At 48.8% G+C, this 20,262-nt stretch overlaps 2 protein-coding genes across 6 annotated transcripts in view; one reads left to right on the forward strand and one right to left on the reverse strand.

Moving 5' to 3' along the window:
- The window catches only part of ASTN2 (astrotactin 2), a 433,162-nt gene that overhangs the window by 291,338 nt on the left and 121,562 nt on the right, over positions 1–20,262 (forward strand). For all 3 annotated transcript variants that reach the window (XM_068914561.1, XM_068914562.1, XM_068914563.1), the window contains exon 17: positions 19,239–19,504. In XM_068914561.1, coding sequence (XP_068770662.1) covers positions 19,239–19,504 — 266 coding nt within the window. The remainder of the gene's footprint in view (positions 1–19,238; positions 19,505–20,262) is intronic.
- TRIM32 (tripartite motif containing 32) lies at positions 912–8,830 on the reverse strand. 3 transcript variants are annotated; one of them, XM_068914565.1, is made up of 2 exons: positions 8,774–8,830; positions 912–5,761 (listed from the first exon to the last, which is right to left on the reverse strand). In XM_068914565.1, the coding sequence occupies exon 2, from the start codon at positions 5,698–5,700 to the stop codon at positions 3,757–3,759; it is 1,944 nt and encodes a 647-aa protein (XP_068770666.1). In that variant the 5' UTR covers positions 5,701–5,761; positions 8,774–8,830; the 3' UTR covers positions 912–3,756. The 3 variants fall into 3 exon arrangements, with proteins under 3 accessions (XP_068770666.1, XP_068770665.1, XP_009666470.1); XM_068914564.1 differs by having other exon boundaries at positions 8,764–8,801; XM_009668175.2 differs by lacking the exon at positions 8,774–8,830 and adding an exon at positions 8,312–8,498.

Genomic DNA, 20,262 nt, shown 5'->3' on the forward strand with positions numbered 1-20,262 from the left:
AGTCTCTCCCCCTCATCCCTTTTGAAACTGTGGCTGTTGCTTTCAGAGCAGAACAAATGTTCAGGGCTTGGTTGCCTCTATGCGAAGAAATCATACCTTTTCATAAAATGGCAGGGTAGGTCTAGCAGTGCTGGCAGAGCAGTCATTCTGCAAGGACTGTATACATTTGATAAATTAGCAACTCATAGCTGTTTACAGAGCTGCTTCAGATCATCTGAGATGAGCACAAGTAATAAAAGCCGTCACCCAGATCAGCAAACTGAGCTGGGTAACAGAAAGAGAGACCTTGCACGCCCTGATGACAAACTGGTGTCTTTGAAAGCTGAGTGGCAAATTGTTTAGCTCTCCTTTGGTTTCATGTAAATATGCGGTTTCTAACAAGATTTTTTTTGCAGTATTTATCAAAATTATCCACTATAAAAGGTGAACCCTGGTACCAGCCCTGTGAATTCTGTTAACAAAATATGTCATCTCTATAGTGGAGCAAAACAGAGCCAGAAAGTGCCTAAATGAGTCAGTGACGTGTGAGGACTGCAAACCTGACCCCAGCCGTTCAGACAAGCTTCCAAGTAGAGTTTACTGAGTGCACTGCGTGAGAATGAATTTTGACCAGGCCTTTTAAACATCAGGTATCGGCTACAGTGAGAAGTAAGATATTGGCCTCATGGGACTATCGGTGTGAATGGATATAAGAAACTCTAGTATTTGTTTATGAGGTGGGTAGAGAAGTGTTAGATAAAGTTACGTTAGACCTGCCAAAGAGATCAGATTTATCCTCCACATCCTGACAGCATGAAAGGGGTCTTGGAGCTATTGCACTAGCAAGTCTAATTCCCACTGGCCATAAAAAACAATCTGCCACCAAAGGGAGGAGATGAAGTGTTTTTAATAACCAAATGAGCCGTTTGCAATGCACTTGTAATTGGATCAATTTTTCCTTTATTACACAATCTTTAAAAATCAAACACATACTTATAACCAGACACGTTCCTTCTCCAGGTAAAGAGCAGAAGCCAAACTGCTTCATCACAGTTCTTAATTACTCCATTTCATCTCACTTGGCAGATGATCACAACATTGTGTAGGGGTACCACTGCAAGAAATACAGCACTACAAAATCATCTCATAGTCACCGTTCAGCTTTGTCAGGGAAAGTGCACACCCCAGGCTGAAGACAACAATTTTTCTTCTCTTTCCTTTTTCTGCCTGAAACCCAAGAATAGAACAACAGCGGTAGGCTAAAGACACAGGCACCAATCCCAGTACCTTGGCCCACAAAAGCATCACAAAGTGGTATTATTTTCTCTGAATCTCTGAGCGAGAAACAGACGACAAAGGTGTTGTTTAAATTGTGTAACCAGCAATAGACTGGGGTAACCAACTGCACAGTCAGTTTACTGGGCCAGCTTTATGTCCGTTTAAGCACTCCAGGAAACATTCTGACTAGTAGTGTGGCGTTTATTGCAAAAAAATTCCATTGGAACAGAATGTGACAGAGGTACCTATTATCATAGATAATATTGCTTCAGTTATTCAGGTCCATGGTAGCTTCCTGCTTGAAGCAGTTCTTAGGAACAGGGGAGATGTTTAAAGGAGATCAGAAGGAGAGGAACTGCCATTACCATAATACTGGAAAAAATGCCTTGAGTTACAATGCAATTAACTGCAGATGGTCCCAATAACAGTAGTCATCTCCCAAAAACATACATACAAGATGCGATCGGCTGCCCAAATTGCTGTTACACACCTTAGGCAACTCCCCCCTCCCACCCAAAAAGAGAAAAGCTGAGAATATAAATAATTATGTGGAGGTTGGTAGCTTTAGTAAATACACAGAGCAGCTGAGGAGAGAAGGGGAATTTTTAAATTCCCTTGGACTCCCTCAGTGTCTTCCACCATCTACTGTGCTAATACTTCGCTCTTAGCACCTGCTCCACAAGCTTTGTCCAGCAAATTACAGCAACAGAAATAGGACGTTACTTTGGTCAGGGTGCAACTCCATCACACAGCTGGACTTTTTTTTGTGCTGGCCCTTTTTGGCTGAACAGAACGGGAGGGAGAATAAAAATCGACCCAAAAGAGTTCTGCTTGTTCCGAAACCCTCTAAGGGCCAAGCAGTTGGTTGGAGTAGCTACTGCTCTGAAGCCCGTTTTACTTTGCTTTTTCACTACAAAAAAAATTTTTTTCATCTTAAAAAAAAAAAATCACCTGTTGCATACATGTGGTAGCACAAATAGCAAACAATTTGCTGTAGCATGGCAGCCGCTATAAAATCAGCTTTTATATTGTCTATCGTGCCCCAAAATTTGCAACTACATTGTTGATAGCAACAAATAAACGCACTGCAGTATAACTATTATCTGTGGCAGATTAACACTCTACCACTGTGTCCTATTTAAATGTGTTTTTTCTTCAATAAACTATTCTAGGCGAGCAGCACCACACTGAGGTACGTATTTATCAGCCAGGAGAGTAGCACTGCAGGGGCCTTCGTTCACACAGCTGCAGTTTTGTGCTTCATTTGGCCCAAAGCCGTGATGAACATGAACTCTGGTGCCTGCTGCTACCATAAAAAAAGCTGAGGAATGTAGCATTTTGCTGTACAAAGAGAAAAAGGCAATGCACCAATGGAAGTGTTTCCAAGTATTTAAAAAAAAAAAAGAAAAAAAAAAGAGAGAGAGAGAGAAAGAATCCCTCCTATCCCCATCTCAAGAGAAAGTAGCTTTCACATGCAAAGTGCAAATGGGTGAAAACCTATCAGGAAATACAGTGGTCTGGAATGCAGGATAGTGAAGCGCAGGTGAATACACTGCATGTTGCATTTAATCTTGTTTACTACAGTTTCCCAGCCTTACTCCCCTATTGCTTCCCTCTCCTCCCCCCTCCCACATGAAGCTTCAGATACCAAACATGCCTTCCAAAGACAGTTTCCAAGATACATTTCATAATAAAACACCTGTGAATACCAACAGTAGGTTTACCCTATTTTTCCCCCCAACCCCCACCCTTTTTTTTTTTAACCCCCCTTTTAACTAGTAGAATAGTAATAAAAATCCCATTGCCATCAGAGGGCAGTTTTCTGGCTCAGCTCAGTCTCCCATGATTGCACTGTACTCACTTCACATTGAACAGACAGGGTTCACAAATGGCACGACGGGCGATCTCCTGAATACCAGAACAATGGAGAGAGAAAAACCTCGCTCTTCAGTTTGAAAGTAAAGCTCCATCTTTGTGCAGTTTAAGAGGGCTATTTTGTTTTATGCAGTGCTGCAATCAGAAATTGCTTTCTCTAGTAGTTGCCCAGACAACTGCTACCGAGTTCCTAGCAAGTACCACAGCAAGAGGATTGCTTCTCTAAGTTCTCTAAGGGAAAGTGATTTAGAGCAGTCAGTCAGTGTTTATGGCACAAAGAAAGATACAATGGTTGAAGCTTGAAGTAAGAGATGTGGCATAAGGAGGCAAAGAGGTTTATGGAGTGACCAGTCATTTAACACCGAACTGATACTCCAAAAGCGTTCTTTTCCTCATGCTTGTTCTTTTTTTATTGTACAGATTAAAAAAAAAAAAAAAAAAACAACCCACAACATCACCACCTAAGCTATTTTGTTTCTAAACACAAAATATAATGGTCTCTATGCCAAACCCCCTTGGATTATGGCACAATCTACCTGAAAGTTTGACAATGGTTTCTGGCAAATTGCAATGAGGCTGGAAGAACGTGAAATGACAAAAGGGGCTTTACCTAGAGAAACGCCTTTAGGGAGTGGAATATCTTCTCAGGTGGTAACTGTAGATCTTAATGCAGTGATCCCAACAGTCCAGCACTAACAGTTGCCCTTTGGGAGTAATGGCTATACCAACTGGGCAGGTGAGTCCTTCCCGGATTAAAATATTATAGCCCCCTCCTTTAGGAAAATGCAGAATTTCTTTACGGCTGCTGTCAGCAACAATTAGGTCTCCCCTGGCATCTACACACATCCCAGCAATGCATCTGAAATCCTCATTCTCTGAGAAGAAGTGGCTAATCTGGCGTCCCAGCTGCCCATCCGGACCCACAGAGCCAATTGAAAAGCCTCCTTCTAAATGGTGCTCATACTGGCGGTTTTCCAGGTTAAGTCCCAGCCCTTGAGTAAAGTATATGGTCCCTTCAGCATCACAAGTGACAAACTTGGGGCGCACTGCGCTACATAAGCAACTGTACTTGACTACCCCAACCCCACGGTCCACTGTGAAACACCAGAGTTTTCCCCCTTCCACATCGGTCACTACAAACTGCCCAGAAGGCAGGGCTGTGATGCCCCATGGCTTGCTTAGCTGGCTCCGATGACATGCCACACAATGGCCATCCATGGTGTACACCTTGACAGAGTTATCATAGCTGTCAGTCACACCTATCAGGCCATGGCAGTTCATGGTGACAGAAAGGGGAGTCAAATTGGGCAAATCTGCTCCAAGGAAACTTAATACAAAGCTATCAATTCCACTAGGGCTCCGGCGAATCTCTTTCAGAAAGCCTTTACGGGTAAAAACCTGGATTCGGAAATTGCCGCGGTCTGCCACAAGTACCTCTCCTTGGAGAGTGACATAGAGGCTGACAGGGAGATTGAACATCCCTGGCAGGCTACCCTTGGAACCCATCTTCTTGATGAAGTGACACTGCTGGATGCTGGTTGCTGCTTCAGGCATCCTTGGCTTTGCTGGTGAGGAATTTGGTGTGCAGCTGGCCTCGTCTTGCACCAAGTCAGGCTCCCTAAATGATGCCGATGAGGATGCAGCAGTTTCCATGAGCGACTCTTCCATATTAACAGTCCGAGGTTTCTTCACTACCTGCCCAATCTGCAGTGGTCCCACATGGCTCACCTTAAGGAGTTCAACTTCTTGAAGCGTCAGCTCCCTTGGGAGACTGTTGGTCAGTTCTGGCTCTTCCTCATCTACTGCCTCTTCCAAGAGAGCTATATCTCCTTGCTTTATTTTGGCAAGAAAATAGTCACAACGAGACAATATCTGCACTTCTGCTAAATTCAGCAGATAAGCTTGTTCCTCCATTACCTGATTATTTACCTTCTCCACTTCAGACAAAGAGGTGGTGAAGAACTTGCGTGACCTGGCCAGTTCTTCCTGGATCTTGCGCTCTTCTTTGCTGTAATCCTGCAGAACTGCTTTGTATCTTGATTGCAAGTCTTTTGAGACACCCTCGAGAGATGCTTTTCTTTTCTGCAGATCCCCCATGAGCTCCCGAAGTCTGGCAAGCCTTGTCCCAAACTCCCTCCTCCGTTCTTCAGCAGCCTCTTTGATAGCAATGACACTGTGCCCTTGGGGCATGTGTGATGTCTCCTTACATGGCTCACATAAAACCAAGCTACAGCTCTTGCAGAAGTGTCTAGGCAACCTTCTCCCGCAAACCTTGCACATGAGAAGACCCACCACTTCGCTCAGTCCTGTGGTGTCTATGATCTTCAGCACAGTAAGATTGTCAGTCAGCTGAGCTAAGTTTGTGATCCGTGTGATTTTGATGCAAAAGGGGCAACGTATCCCATTAATGCTGTTTGCTAGGAGTTTCTCCAAGCACTGTTTGCAGATCGTGTGCCCGCAGTGTAAGAGCTTGGGTCTCAGGTGCTCCTCAGTAAAGGATTCCATGCAAATGGGACATTCCAGGACCTCTCGGAGCGCATCCGAGTTCAGATGAGGAGCAGTAGCCATGGCTTTCCAAGGCAGCTGCAGCCAGTGCAAAATCTCACATTTATTCCAAGGTGCTCTGATCCTGTCCGGAAAGAAAAAAAGAAATGTGATTTATTTCATTTTCAGCAGTTACATACACAAGCAATTTATTTCTGATTTATCACCCAACCCTGGAAAAAAGAAAGCTACTCGGCTTTTCCACATTTGGAAAGGGTAGATTAATCATAGCTAATCTCAGAGTGGGCAAATTCCAAAACTACCTTGCAGCTTCTAGTGCAATGAATTATTCACTTGCAAAATTTATAAGGAGAACTGAAAGCGTAATGGCAGCAATAAGGAAACCCAATAGATACTGACGACTGAATCATCTCCTCATGGTGCCCATCTCCCACTGCCGAGTTTACATAATTTACTGAAGCCCAGAGAGATTAAACTAAGCATTCAAATTCCGCACACCAAAAGAGGTACCAGATGGTGCAATGCTTTAGGACATTAATATATCACCTCTGGAGACCTACATTCAGATGTGACATCAGATACAAATGAAATAAATGTGGTTGTTTTAATCTGCTTTTCTGGATAGCCGAAATAAGTTTTCAAGGTCTCATATGTTTGCCAGGAAGTGAAACTAGACAGAATGACTTGTCAACTTCCACTGGTTTTGTGAATGACTATACATATTGAAAATACACATCTAATATTCTTTGCCAGTATAAGTCATTAACCTCTGCCGTGCTGCATCTTGCTTCAGCATGCAAATGAAACACAGCTTAATCTGGCAGTGTTCTAGCAGCTATTAGCAATAAAGAACAAGCAACTCCAAACATTTGTTAAAAATATGTATTCTAAGTGTTCATTATTAGTTCTTGGGCTTAGCCTAATTGCATATAATTTCTGCTCATTTCATCATCTTGCAGCATTGACCGTACTCTTGCATTTTGGTTCAGTTGTATGCCACTGTTGCTGCCATTCAATGTTAATCTAGGCTCCTTCATCCTCACATCTCTCAGTAGGAAGCAGATCCCAGCAGCTCTGCTAAAGCAGTCATCCGTTCAAAAGGAACAAAATAGCGCTCACATCATTAAGTTATTATGCAGTAGATTGGGTTTCAATACCTTTGCTATTGCATCGCTTAGCCATTAGAAGAAATGCAGAGAAAACACGGGGGGGGGGGGGCGGGAGGAGTAAGGAAGTTGTTAGTCTTTAAAATGGAGAGACAGTCACAGGGAGCTGTGAACTACCAGCTTTTTCGGAATAATGGCTGCATGCACACAGCGTTCTCACTTCCCTGTTGAGTTTGCCTGCTTCATCCTTGGGAGCATTTCAGATAGAAAGGTTGGGTGTATTTCAGTTTACCATTTGCTCAAGTGGAAGTTGCAATGAAGAAAAGTTCTTTATGTTCATAAGGGGTTGGGAACAACATCACTTAAATTTATCAGCTGTCATCCAGAGCCCAATTCACCATTCTTTACAGCCTACATTTCAGGGACGGATTCAGTGGTATAGCAGCATCTCCATCCAGTACCAAGCTGGGATCTGATCCTTGGCTCCCTGGATTGGGCAGCACAACGAATTCATCGTATACATAGCACCTGGGGAGCATTGGCAGTCCAGTTGCTTGCTATTGCTGGCACTGAATACATTTTCCTTTTATTCTTAGCATATATCTCAGCTGTGGAAATAGAAGCCTGGGCATTGTCATGTGGATCAGAAATATTCCTCTGAAGGATGAAAATCTGTATTTTAAAATGATTTTTTTAAAGGAGGCATAGAATACTGGATCTATTAATCTTATTTTCTTTGGACTTATGTCAAAAGACTGCTTAGGGAAGGATGAAGTAGCAGCACAGACAACAGCTCATAAGAGTTTCATTAAAAGTTACCTTTAAAACATGTATTTTCATTAAAGGAAAACGGAGGAGGGGACTGTGTTTAGTTTTTAGTTAGTTTTTGGAAAGGTGATTTATATGACATTCCTTTAATGTCTAAAACCCTTTTATCAGAATGCCACCGCGCGTCTTAGTAACGTGAAACTCTGTTAAGAGCCGCACTTTTATCTTTATCTCATACTTGGTCATGGCTTCATAGAAGTTTCCTTAACAGCTAGTTATTTTTGCATATCAGACATCCCCAAGGCAGTTCCTTTGACGCAGAGAAGGGCGTTAGAGAAAGCCTTAGCTGAGGACTGAGCTATAAAACGGTGCATGTTATTTAAGTTCTGTTTCCTTCTATTCCAAAAATTTTCCTGCTGTAGTTTTTCTTTCCACTCTGTAGCTTTTAGCATGCGTTATGAAACTAACTTGTATTTCACTTGTAATTCTTCGCTTGTTTTATTAAGGGGTTCAAACAATAGGATAAAGCTGGAAAACCTGGGTTATGACTTCCTACAGCGTTTATCAAAATAATTCACTGAGGCTTACAAAACAAGCATAAAAATATGCGGGTTTTTTTTTTTTGGCTCAACGAGAGCGTTCCCAGAAAGCAAACGCTCGCAGCAAGAAGGGTCCGTGCACCTTCAGCCCTTTGACGCACTTGCAGCACGTCCGAGGCGTGTGTGAGGCGGAGGCGCGCGGTCCGTTAGCACCGGAGGGGGGAAGGTGTTAGTCAGCACCGCAGGCCCAGAGAGACTCACAGCAGGCTGGGCTCGATGTCAGTGAGCGTCCTGGTCACGCAGGGAGCGGGTCTGCGCCCCTCCCGTGTCCACCCCGTCGCCGAGCGGCTCTCCTGGCGGCCGTACGCATCTGTCGTGCAACCTCAAAGCCGGGCCGAGCAGCGGGGCCGAACCGGGCCCGGCCGGGCCGAGCAGCGGGCCCCGGGCCGCCCGCAGGCCCCGCTCGGCGGCGGCCGGGGCCGCGCACCTGCTGTAGCGGGAGCCGGACGCGGCCGGCGGCGAGGCGAGGCGGGCCCGGCCCGGCCCGGCCCGGCCCACGGCTTCAGGCGGCGGCGGCGCCGCCCTCCCCGGGCTCCCCGCAGCCCCCCGGGGCGCCTCGGCCTGCGGGCTCCCCCCGCCCCGCGCCTCCCCGCCTCCAGGGGGCGCCGGCGCCCGCGCGGGGCCCGGCCGGGCCGGGCGCGGCCCGCACCCACCTCGCCCTACCTGCCCGCCGCTCTCGAGGACGCCGCTCTCCTCCCCGGCGTGCCCCGCGCCGCCCGCGCTGACGTCACCGCCCGCCCCCTCTCCTCTCCCGGGGCATGCTGGGGGATGGAGTTTCCGCCGCCACCAGCACTACGCGTGCGCAGGGGCAGGGAGCGCGCACCTGCGGCGCCGGGGCGCACTGCGCGTGCGTGCGCGCCGGGCGGGCGCGGTGGGGGGGGGGGGGAAATAGCCCGCACGCGCGTGCGCACGGCGTCGCCCGTGTGGGCAGGCGCGCTGCTGCACTCGAGGCCGCGGAGCGGCAGGCGCCGAGGGCCGGGTGCGCGCTGGCCCGTCGGCAGCCCCCGGCCCGTCCCCGGAGCCGCGCTTCGGTGAGGGCGGCAGTCGCGCAGGCCTCCTCCGCGGCCGGCGGGGTCGGCGTTGGGGCAAAGCCTGGCTGGTTGTGCCGCCCTGGGCGGAACGCAGGTCTAGAGCGCAGGCTGGTAACGTGGGTGAGGCAGCGGAGTTGGCCCCGGCGAATGGCCCAAAGAGGGCCTGGGCCGGGGCGGACGTGCTGCCCAGTCCCGCGGGGGGTGTGCGTGGGGGGAGCAGGAGGGCGAAGCTGGGGACTTTCCCCTCGGCCGGAGCCGGCAGCCCGAGCCCCTTTGCCTGGCTGCCGAGGTGGAGACCTGAGGTTGAACCTAGAGACAACAACGCGCCCGGCTGGCACCTGCCGCTGGCGGCGCGGGAGGCACCGGCTCCGGGGTGGTACAGCCGCTGCTGGGGGGACTTTCCTCCCGGCGCCCTCCACCCCCAGCGCGGTGGGCAGAGCTGGGGGGTGGTGCTCCGCCAGCCCATCTCGGGCCGGGAGAGGAGAGGTGCTTTCAGGCAGCTGTTTCTCTCAGGAAAAGTTAAAAACGTAATTATTTTTTCTTCATTCTTTCTAGTTTTGTTATGTATTTTGTGTGTGTGTTGAGATATATGTGCACACAGAGTTTGGTCTTTTTTTTTTTCTGATTTCTGTTTAATATTGTTACCGGCTTTTAGTTTCTTCTTTCTTTCCTTTTTCATGGGTCTAATCCTGAGCATGTGCTGTTTTTTGCGTCACATACTGAAAACTTGTATTTTTCGGTCCATTCCGTAGACTGCATTGAAGCAATCCATGGACTCCCAGGTCAAAACCAACTATTTTTAGATTCAGAATGGTAAATGTAATCAGTTGATTGGGTGATGCACATAAATATAGGCCATGAATAGATATGCAGCTGTGGTTACTTATTCAGGGACTCGTTCAGGGCACATCCTGGTTGATATTAATTCCTTTTCCACAGTAGCCCTGATTCTGTCGTCGGTGGCTAGCGATCAGTACAGCTGCGGTGGTGCGGACAGAAAATCAAAGGTTTGTGGGAATCATGCAGTATGCTATTTATCGTCAATCAGAGGAAAGCTTGCTTTCCCCTGTCATTCAAATGGAAGACTGCACGCTGCTGTCCCTGCTCTGATTGTCAGAGACTCTGCTGGTGCATCGAGATCCAAAGAGCTAAGATGGATTAGGTGGAAGAGGTATCTGCCAGGAACACTTTATAGTGGGAGCGTTACGTGGAATACATCTGAATAAAGATAAACCTTGGAGACACCTCCCTCCCCTTTCTCCTTTATGAGGACGTCCCTACTTTCCATCCATCCCATGCAGGAGGCAACAGCCAGGAGTTACGCTTTGGAAGGAAAACCTATGGCTGTCATCCTCCTTTTCATGCGTTTTAACACCTGGGTGTCTCAGGGGAAAATGCAAAACCATGTGGGCACTAACTTCTCAATAGCCTGTTGGTGAGGCTCCCCGGACCAGCAGTGCTTCCCCTGGCATGGCTCAAACCCGTTTCTAGCATCTTCTAGATCAGGCTGCAAGCTATCAGTCCTCACCTGGCCCTGCAGGGTGGCCTTGCTCAGTTAACAGGTCTTTTCCACCCAGTCTTTTCACGATGAAAGCCTGGTCGTAGGTGGGACTGTGCTCTTAGCAAGACAAGGCAGGTGGTTGCCTTTAAGAACATTACGCAGGACCCTTATAAAGTCCAGCTTTCTCCTTCCCCCAGGGCTAACACATGATGCTGCTGCAGAGGTGGGATGGGGGCTGCCCTTTATGAGGCTATTAATAAGCTTTTAAAGACTTTTTAAAAATAAGGCATCATAACTTTCCATGAAAACCTTTGTAACAGAAGTCACGCCTCCCCTCCCTGCCCAGCTGCTGGCTCCCTCCACCTTCCCGTGTTGTTTTCTTTCACTGCCAGCCCTGAGGTCCCCAGGTAGAAACGCAAGTTATGAGTATGTCTGGAATAGGCTCTTGTAACCTTTTCCAAAAAGCAAGGGAGGGAGAAGTGCCACCTTGAAGGCTGCTCCTGCCATGACCTCTCTGTTCCACGTGTTTCAACATACTCACAACACGTACACCCACCTAGATACGTCCCTGGTCTGCTGCTCACGCCTTGGGGGGTAGCAAAGGATGTAGTCGCTGTTACACCGGCACAGGGCTAGTGTCCCAAAGTCATTATTCACAGAATCAGTCATTCCCCTGCTGCCTCCTCCTCTTCCCTCTAACCTCTCTATCTGACCTCTCTTATTCCCATCAGACAGGTTCCCACACTGGCTTCAGGAGCGCCTGGCTGTAATCAGAGACAGAGCATTTCAGAAAATAGACCATGGCTCGGCTCTGCTCTGGCATTTCTCAAGGTCTCCGTGGTGTGAGGGTTATCAGTAATATGCCTCCCTGTTCCAGCTTGGCTTTCATTCGGGAATCTGAGACTGCTTTTGCAGATAGCAGAGAAATAAGTTTTACCCTAACCCAGTGGGGCGGTACAGCAAATCAGGAGATACCCGGGCCTGGTACTTCCTCTGGGAGCACAGAGAAGCCCGGGCCCGAGCAGACGTGAGCAACATGTCCTTGTCCCTGCAGCAAGAGGAGAGTCTCTTTTAAACACGGCAGTGCCACATCCCTGGTGCCAGCTGGGGCACTTCTTATGGTCTCGGTAGGATCCAAGCAGCGTGCAGCAATATATTGTGCAGTTGTGGGCCCCATGGTACCGATGGGGCTCTGGAGGTATAGAGAGACTCACTGCGTTGGGAAGAGGTGAGCCCTCAGTCTCTAAAGCTGCGTGTGGCCTCTCTGCACTGCTCGTGTGCAGGCTGGAGTACGGACCAGCCTGTGTGGTGCCTGCAGCTGCGGTGGCATTTGCTCACCAGAGCAGCAACCGGGAAGCAACAGAGATCGGCAGTGCAGGCAGCAAACGTGCTGGGAGGCGGAGAGAGCAGGCGCACGTCTTGACGAGACGCGCAAGGGAAAATGAGTGAGAGTTACGATATCTTCTCTTAATGATGTGCTTCAGGCCCTGAGGGGTGAACCTCAGCGGGTGCCTCCTGAGCAGCAGGTTCAGGCTCGTCTGCTGGCGCACCGCTTCGGTGATGAGCAGGCATGGAGGTGACTGAAGGCCAGGCTGGAAGCACTCGTGGGTCTGAGGACAGCGAGTGTTGTCCAGACCTTTGTGGCGTTAAGCAGATGAGACTTGTTCAGCTAGTTTGTCCGGAGGAGCATTTTTGAGGACAAGGTAGCATGCTCTGAAAGCCCTCCCAGCTTTTTCCTTGATGCCCCAGGCTTGCTGGGCTGTTACACTTTTAAGAAGTTGTGCTAAAGGTAGGCCTGTCGTCCGAGGCCGAGGTTAACCCAGAGCAGGCCCGGCCAGCCCCAGGGCTGAGGAAATGGTTGGCCTCTGACTTGGCCTTTGCAGCACCTTCAGCGCTACGGGTTGCATAGGGTGACCTCATAGCTTTTATTAGTTGGGAGAAGACAGGTTTCTGGCACAGAAACGTTTCTTGGGTCTGGCAGGAAAGTAAGCTAAGATCCAGTTGGAAGAGCAATGCTTTGAGAAGTTGTTTTGAGTTTCATCTAATGATGCTGGTCAATTGAGAGCAGCAGTCAGATAACGCCGGGGAGAGGGTGGTCCCGAGGGACAGGCAGGCAAGTGGTGGCACTGGTGGGCCAGTGGACAGACATAGTGTCCAGAGGGGAAAGGGGTCGTAAAACCAGTGCATGTAGGAGGTTGAATTTGCTGGCACCCAGGAAAGTTATGCTTTTGGGTTGCAAGACTTATCTTTCCAAGGTGTTTTGTGGGTTTTTTTGTGGGTAAGGATCAGAATGGAGAGGTCAGTGGCGGACAGGTTCTTTGATGAAAAGCGGCGGAGTGAGTGACGGAGGGATTTCGAGCCCAGGAGCCATCCTCCCCGCATGCCACGAGAGGGCAGCAGGCCCTCACGGACCGGAGCGGCCAAAACTGCCCCGCCGCCCCGACCCTGGCTCGGCCCCACACAGGCTGCAGGCTGCACAGCTGCTGCCCCAACCGTGCCGTGGACCGCACACGTGCCGCACACAGCTATGCACAGCCCTGGCACTGGCATGAGCCGTGCACAGCCCCAGCGATGGCACGGGCCATGCACAGCCCTGGCACTGGCATGGGGCATGCACAGCCCCGATGTTGGCACGGGCCACAGGCAGTGCTGATGAGGGCACGGGCTGCACTGTCCCTCCACTGTGCACGCTCACTGCCCTCGCAGACGGACACATACACAGCCCCGACGCTCTGCCATAGCCTTGAGCAGCTCCAAGGGTGTCATCTTAGGTGCCTGCACAGGCATGCTCCTGCCATTGCTTGCAAGCGCTCGCATGAGCACTTCTGGGCTCTGCAGTTGCATACCGCTTCCCTCCTGGACAGGCTTTAGTCATGCTTTGACCCAGGTCTCCCGTGTCGTCTGCTCAGGATACCCCAAGGGAGCGCTGCATTCCCAAATAGGCTGGTAGCAGTTCATAGGTGAGCTCCCTCAGCCTACCCCAGCCAGTGCGTGAGCCCCATCCACTCAGGCATTGCTGGCCCAGGTGGCTGGTTCAGCGTAGGTACCTTGAGCCGATGTTATGGTGTTGCCTGGGCAGTGGCAGAGTCTAGCACCGTGCGTTTCTTGCACGGGTGGACACGTATGACTGAAGGTGCCTGGTCAGCTCTTCGCAGGGACTATGCATGGGGCTTACTAGCAGCCCTGAGTAATGTTTGCCCGTAACTGATAGCAGACAGTGTTAAAGCTGTCAGAGCGTTTCGTAGCCCCGTTGGTTACTGCACTAACAATATCTCACTACAAGAGAAATTCCCAGGCAAACACATCTATTGATTTTCTTTCTAACTCCCTTTCAGTGGATTTGCCAACAAATGAGGTATTATTCCACTAAGTAATAAAGTGGCAGCCTGTGCCAGTGAATAAAGTATTGGCCGTAAATCTCCAGTCCTCTGGTCATGGTGGCGGCTATGTTCTGTCCCAACCGGAGGGTGGTATAAGGTGGGAGGTAGACCAGAATTACAACTCTTCCTTGTGGTAAAGTGTAAAACTCGAGGCGTGAATCAGTAATGCTTAAGCATCAGTAACAGCCTTTCAGGGTCGGAGGTGTTAACTCACTGAACCTGGAGGAATTCCTCCCTGGGTCTGTTCCTTACATCCCCGCTATGGCTTTAGCTGGAGAACCTTCTTCTCCTTGTTCTAGGCTTTTCTGCTGTTGAAGAGCTACCACATCCTACCCCTGATGTGGCTGCATTCTTGTGGGAAGTGGAGTGATTTCCAGTTTTGGAATGACTTGGGATCTTTTGGAACAGGCACTGTACAAAATGCTGGAGCACTAGCAAAACCCTTGTCTCCGGGGAGCTCTCAAGACAAAACAGCTCTCAAATACAAAAGAATTAGGTATTATGCTTTTGTTATTGTTATAGTAATAGTGTTATCATGCCTCCCTCTTGTCCAAGCGCTAGGAGGAGCTGCTGGTAATGCTGTAAGTGTTTTCTGACATCTGTAACTACTGCATCCTGAGCAAGGACCCCTGAACATTGTGTAGGCAGTCATCTCTTACTCCGGGCTTGTTTAAATCCTGGTGGAGCACAGAGACTAGAAGAGGCGATCGATACCATTGCACATTCTGCAGTGCTCATCCTCCCTCTCTTATGCAAGGCTTGATGCTTAGTGGAAGGCTGTTTTTTTTTTTTTAATACATATTTCAGACAAACAAACAAACTAATAACTCCCACAAGTTGCCGTGATGCGTCTAACCACATCCGCGGCGCTGTGCTTCCAAACAGATGTTGCCAGGATTCACTGAGTCGCCAGCAGCATTAGCGAAAGCATGTTCAGATGCAAGGGCTGATAAGGAATCCCTCCTTCCTCACTCTTGGTACACTGTGCTGCAGACTCGGCTGCCAAGCCTGTCTTGCTGCCAGAATGGGGCCTTTGGAGCAACATAGCAGTGGTCACCTGCAAAGACTTTCCCTGGGAGCATAGCAGAGACTTTGAAAGAACAATTTGCGTGCTCTGGGAGGTTATCCAGTCCTGCGGAAGGCTCATGCAACGTGGACCTGAACAATAAAGCTGAGCTGACTTACTCTGGGCTTGACCCAGATTGCAATGAAGACAAGAGTGTTTCTATTGGCTTCGGTGGCAACTGGAGATGGCATTTCAATGTTACATTTCAGGGTCTGGTTCTGATTCTCTCTAATCCAATGGCAAAAAACTTCCTTTGACTTAATCAGGAATAGGGTTGGGCCTTGCGTATTTTAATCCAAGGAGAAGCTAGTCAGCTGGGCCTTAGCACTGACAAATATTGTACATCAGCTAGGTAATAAAAGCCAGACCAAGCCTCCAGGAATATGCGAGGTTTCTCCAGTTCACTGTCGGGCTTGCCTTGGGGAGAGTGGGGTGGTTTGTGAGCCCCTTACTTGCACGCAAATAGCTGAATAAATAACTGAAATTCTTCTCAGACATAGTGAAGAGGGAGATCTAGGGACCCTGTTCTCTCTCGGTTCTTCTTTGGCTAAAGTTGCAATGGCAGGTCCAGGAATAAAGCTGATGTGTTTTGGGGGAAAGTGACAGGTGAAGTGCATGGAGTGAGAGAAGTGAGCGCGCTCTCCGTCGAGGAAATCACCGGCTTTCTGGGGATGAATGTACTGCTACTGAAGGCACCTGGAGTTGGTGCTTTCCACTCCCAGAGCAAGCAGATGAAGACTAGGAGTTCCTGCTCGCTTCCTCTCTCAAGACTCTGGAGGAGCTGGCTTACAAGCAGGTTGTGCAGCCAGCACTCTTAGAATGGATTTTAATGGCAGAAATGGGGTGAATATTTCCTTAGGGCTGTAGCCAGCCCCTAAAGGTCATTCCACAAAAGCTACCAGGAACTGCTATCCAGCGCTGATGACTTCTAGTCTAGTCGTCTAGGCTGGCAATTTGGCAGCGAAGCCTGTCTCCCTCCGCTGAGCCATGTTCTGTTCCGTTTTCATCACCTGGAGTTGAACCCAGAGCGTTTTTGATACAAGGGAACACCGTGTATCAGTTGCCAGGGCATAGAACCATTAACCTGAGCTACAGTAACCCCTTAGGTCCCCAGGAACCCCATCTACAAAGCATTCCTGTTCCCCAAAGCGGCTGAGGCTTCAACTATAATAAAGAGGTGTAAATGGAGACACACATTTCTACCTTACCTGTGAAATCTGCTATGCTGACAAGTCTGTCACAAGTCACCTGGCTCCATGGTTAATCTTCTGTTACTGAGCGAGTGTGCCTGCTATGCAAGGGGAGCTGCCTACTCATACAGCCTCCCTGATGAGCCACTGTTTTTCTACCTTACATTATTTGCAGACCTCTAATCTCCCCCCAGGGCAGATCCATTCCGTGACTGCTGCTCTTGGAAAGGCTCTACTCCCTTCGTATTTCCTTCAGAAGGAAGGAGGAGCCCTTATCTTCATGCCAGACCCTTTGGAGAACTTTTAAACTACCATCTCTACCACCCCACCCTGGCTGCAGTCCCCTTTCCTTGGAGCGACGGACAAACAAGGCAACTGGTCATGCAGGACATGTTCTATGAGCTGGTGTTCTTTTTCCCTTCTTGCTAAAGGGGACTGTGTTTTTAAGTGGGTGGAAGTAGGAGGACTGCTCTCCTTGTGTAGCTGGCTTTAGCCCACCATTTGCAGGGAAGCCATGTCCTCTCCTTCCCCAGAGTGACGTGTCTGGTGGAGTAGAACTGCAGTGAGCTTCATCTGTATTCCAGGATGGGGCAGCTAATGCAAAGACTTGAATCAAAGCTCTCACAACTGCGTCAATCAAGCAGCATTGTCACTCAGCACGAGGTAATGCAGGGAGATTGCTGAACCTACAAGCGAAGCACCCTTTGAGTTAGTTGTAATTCTTGCTCAGAGGTCTAATTTACTCCTTACTTGCCTCAGCTTGCTCCATGCAAACATAGACTGTAACTGAGGAAGACGAAGAGAGGTTGCTCTTCCTGCATATTCATCCCGCTGCTTACTGCTTGTTTGTACTCTCCTAGCACCAAAGACCACAAGCACCGTATGAAAATGCCTCATGAGAAGGTACCCGGTGCTTCAAAATAGAAAGAACAGATAACAAACACAGAAAAGCAGAGAATAAAGAACCTTGAAAAGAGCCTCAAGCAAGGCATCCTAGGGAGTGCTGCAGCAGCTTGACCATGCTGCCCATCCATCCTAGGCTGTCTTCATCTCTTCTTCTAGCAGGTGTGAGGTGTGGAGGGCAATGTTGAGGTCACCTGCTCAGAAGTGTCCGTTATTCCCAAATGTGTGTCATTGACAAGCAGAGAGCTAGTTTTAAAAAGGCACATTTACAATTTTTAGGCAATTGATTAGGAAATCACTTCATTGCTGTACTTACCTTGCAATGCGAGTATTGTTTGGGTGAATGAAGACAACTCAGAAGTTTTCTAATACTTCTTGAAACAAAAGCTATTGTTTCCATATGGTTTTACCAGGACGCCACTTATTGAGTGTTAAATTGTTGTGCCGTTTCCATGGACTGACTGCCCGTTGGCACGTACAGAGACTGCCCCACAGTGCTAGATGTGTTGGCAGAAGCCTCTGTGTGATTTGGACAATGATTTTCAGAAAGGCTTGAAACTGTGTGTCAGATCTTCCAGCAAGCCAATCAGCTATGACTTCTTACTGACTTTTACCAAATCTAAGTAAAGGACACATCCAGCCAATGGTGCCAATGGTTTATAATCCTTAGCCATCAGACTAATACTGAAGGAAGGAGGATTTGATATACTGTTGCCAATCATGAGATCAAATGATTCCCTTTCTCTTAGTTTGATGCTTATGTTCTCCCTTAAAACACGACTCCAAAGCTTCCTTCCTGGTGGAAATGCTCTGAAATCACTCCTTGAAATCTCTTAAATAAGCTTTGCAGCCCAGAAGGGTCATCATCTTCTTCTTCTAACTGCAGTTTAGTAGCTATATTGAAAGAAAGTGTTACTCTTACCTAGAAGTGAGGAGAGGCCTATGGAATCACCTTGTAGCTTCCATTTCTCTGAGCCACCCAATTTCATGCAGCTTCGTGGCTTTCTCTTATCAGGCTTGAAACTGTCTAGAGACACTCTCCCAGTTTTGTAATCCCTCTGAGAACTAGTTCCAACTCTCTGTTTCCATGTCTGTTTATGCCACTGTCTCCTCAGATGCTGACACCCCTCCTTCACAGCCTTGTTTTAATTTATTTTAGCAACTGTCCCTCTTTAATGCCGCCGAAAGATGGGTGCGTTGGAATTTGCTAATTCCTCCTGTGACAGCTTTGATCCTGTGCGCATAAGTATTCCCTGATAGCCAGAGGGAGGGGGAAGGCTTGTCCCTAGCCTGAAGGGCTTAGAGAATAATGAATGAATACTGTGTTTATTTGTATTTCCAGTTGACATGCTCCTTGCCTCATCAGCTGCATGTCACAGCAAGCTGAGGCCATTGAGACAATCTTCCTTCTTGTACAACTCCTCCTTTGGACTGGGAAGTTGTTGCTGAAGGCAACAGCTGTCTACCCATCCATCTCATAGTGCTGTGAGCCTTACTCAGGCACGAGACAGAGAAAGATTTCTCTTCTGTAGGCCCATCACTGGGCTATGAAGGTTGAGGCTTTCTTCTTGGATCAACCCAAGAGGAGTGTCTACAGATACAGAGTTTAAATGGGAGTATACAGGATAGAGGTGGGATACCTGGCTCCTCTTCTCAGAGTTAGGGGCAGGAGGACAATCAACTGTTTGACCTGGCCCCATTGGAGAGGGTTCTCTTTGGTAGAGAAGATGTACTTGGGTGGTTTTATTTCGTCTCAAAATGCAGAAAGTAAATGTGCAAATTACAAAAAGGAAGAAAGAAAACATGGCCAACTCTGTCACTTTAGAAGTGTTCAGTTGGAAATGCTTACACTTCCTACCCACTCCCAAGCAGTGACCTGCAAGTCCTGTTTTTGTCCTTCTCTCTTTCAACTTCTCTGATTTCCTGCTCCCATCTGGCCTACCCCATCAGCAGCTGCATTTATCCTGGCTGTAGTGAAGTTTGGGTTTGGGAAGTGCACTAGGCTGAGATTTATTTTATGCTGTTTGTTTTCTTTTCTCTCCCTGTCACCAAACCAGAAACAACTGAGCTTGGGAACAAGAAGGAATTGAAATCCATGCCATTCATCACCTACCTCTCTGGCCTGCTGACAGCACAGATGCTATCTGATGACCACCTCATCTCAGGTGTGGAGATTCACTGCGAGGAGAAAGGGCGCTGCCCATCAACCTGCCATTTGTGCCGGCGTCCAGGCAAGGAGCAGCTCAGCCCTACACCAGTTCTGCTGGAGATCAACCGGGTGGTGCCTCTGTATGCTCTGATCCAGGACAATGATACCAGGGAGGTGAGTGAGCTGGTGATGGAGCCAGATCCATCACTGTGTTCCTGCCTTAGTCGCCTCTTAAGTCTGCCTTCCTCTGTCTCTGCGTAAACACTGAATTTCCTGGAACAGAGCGGTCTTTTTGTGTGTGTGTTTGGTGGAGAACACTTCTGAATGGTGTCAGGGACAGTGATGGAGCTGTCAAGTTTTCCTGCCTGCTACCCACAGCTCCCTTCCTCCCAAATGGTCTCACAGACCTGTACCTGTCCCTGCTTACAGACCTGTCCCTGCTTTTAGCCAATTGAAGACAATGCCATGAGCCTGTGTCACAGTGGCTTTTTGTGTCCCCCTGCAGCAGATAACCAGTGCTCAGGATTCCTCCTATGGATGGCCTTGGGAGCCAGGCTCCAGGCCACGTTTCATTTCGAGGTCTGAAATCTCATCCTTTGACTGTGTGAGGAGTGGCCAAAGCCCTTCAGGGTCCCTGTGAGGCTTTGCAAAGTGTCAGTGCTGGTGGAGGGACAAACCAACCCCCTGGGACAAGTCCGCAGCCACAGGAGGTCACTGTTACTCCAGGAGGGACTAGCAAAGCTGGAGGTCACCCTTCCCCAGGGCCTGGCCTCCTCTCCTTCCTGCAAATCCTGCAAGAACTTCGGTGTTAATCATATGTAGATTTATTTCCCACTTTCTCTGTTCCCCTCAGCCCCCCACCCCACTCCCAAATCCAAAAATGACAGACCTGTTTAAAGTCACTTATTAGCGCTGAGCCTGCACTTGATTAA

Source organism: Struthio camelus, chromosome 20 (assembly GCF_040807025.1).
Source record: "Struthio camelus isolate bStrCam1 chromosome 20, bStrCam1.hap1, whole genome shotgun sequence".
Taxonomy (NCBI): Eukaryota; Metazoa; Chordata; class Aves; order Struthioniformes; family Struthionidae; genus Struthio; species Struthio camelus.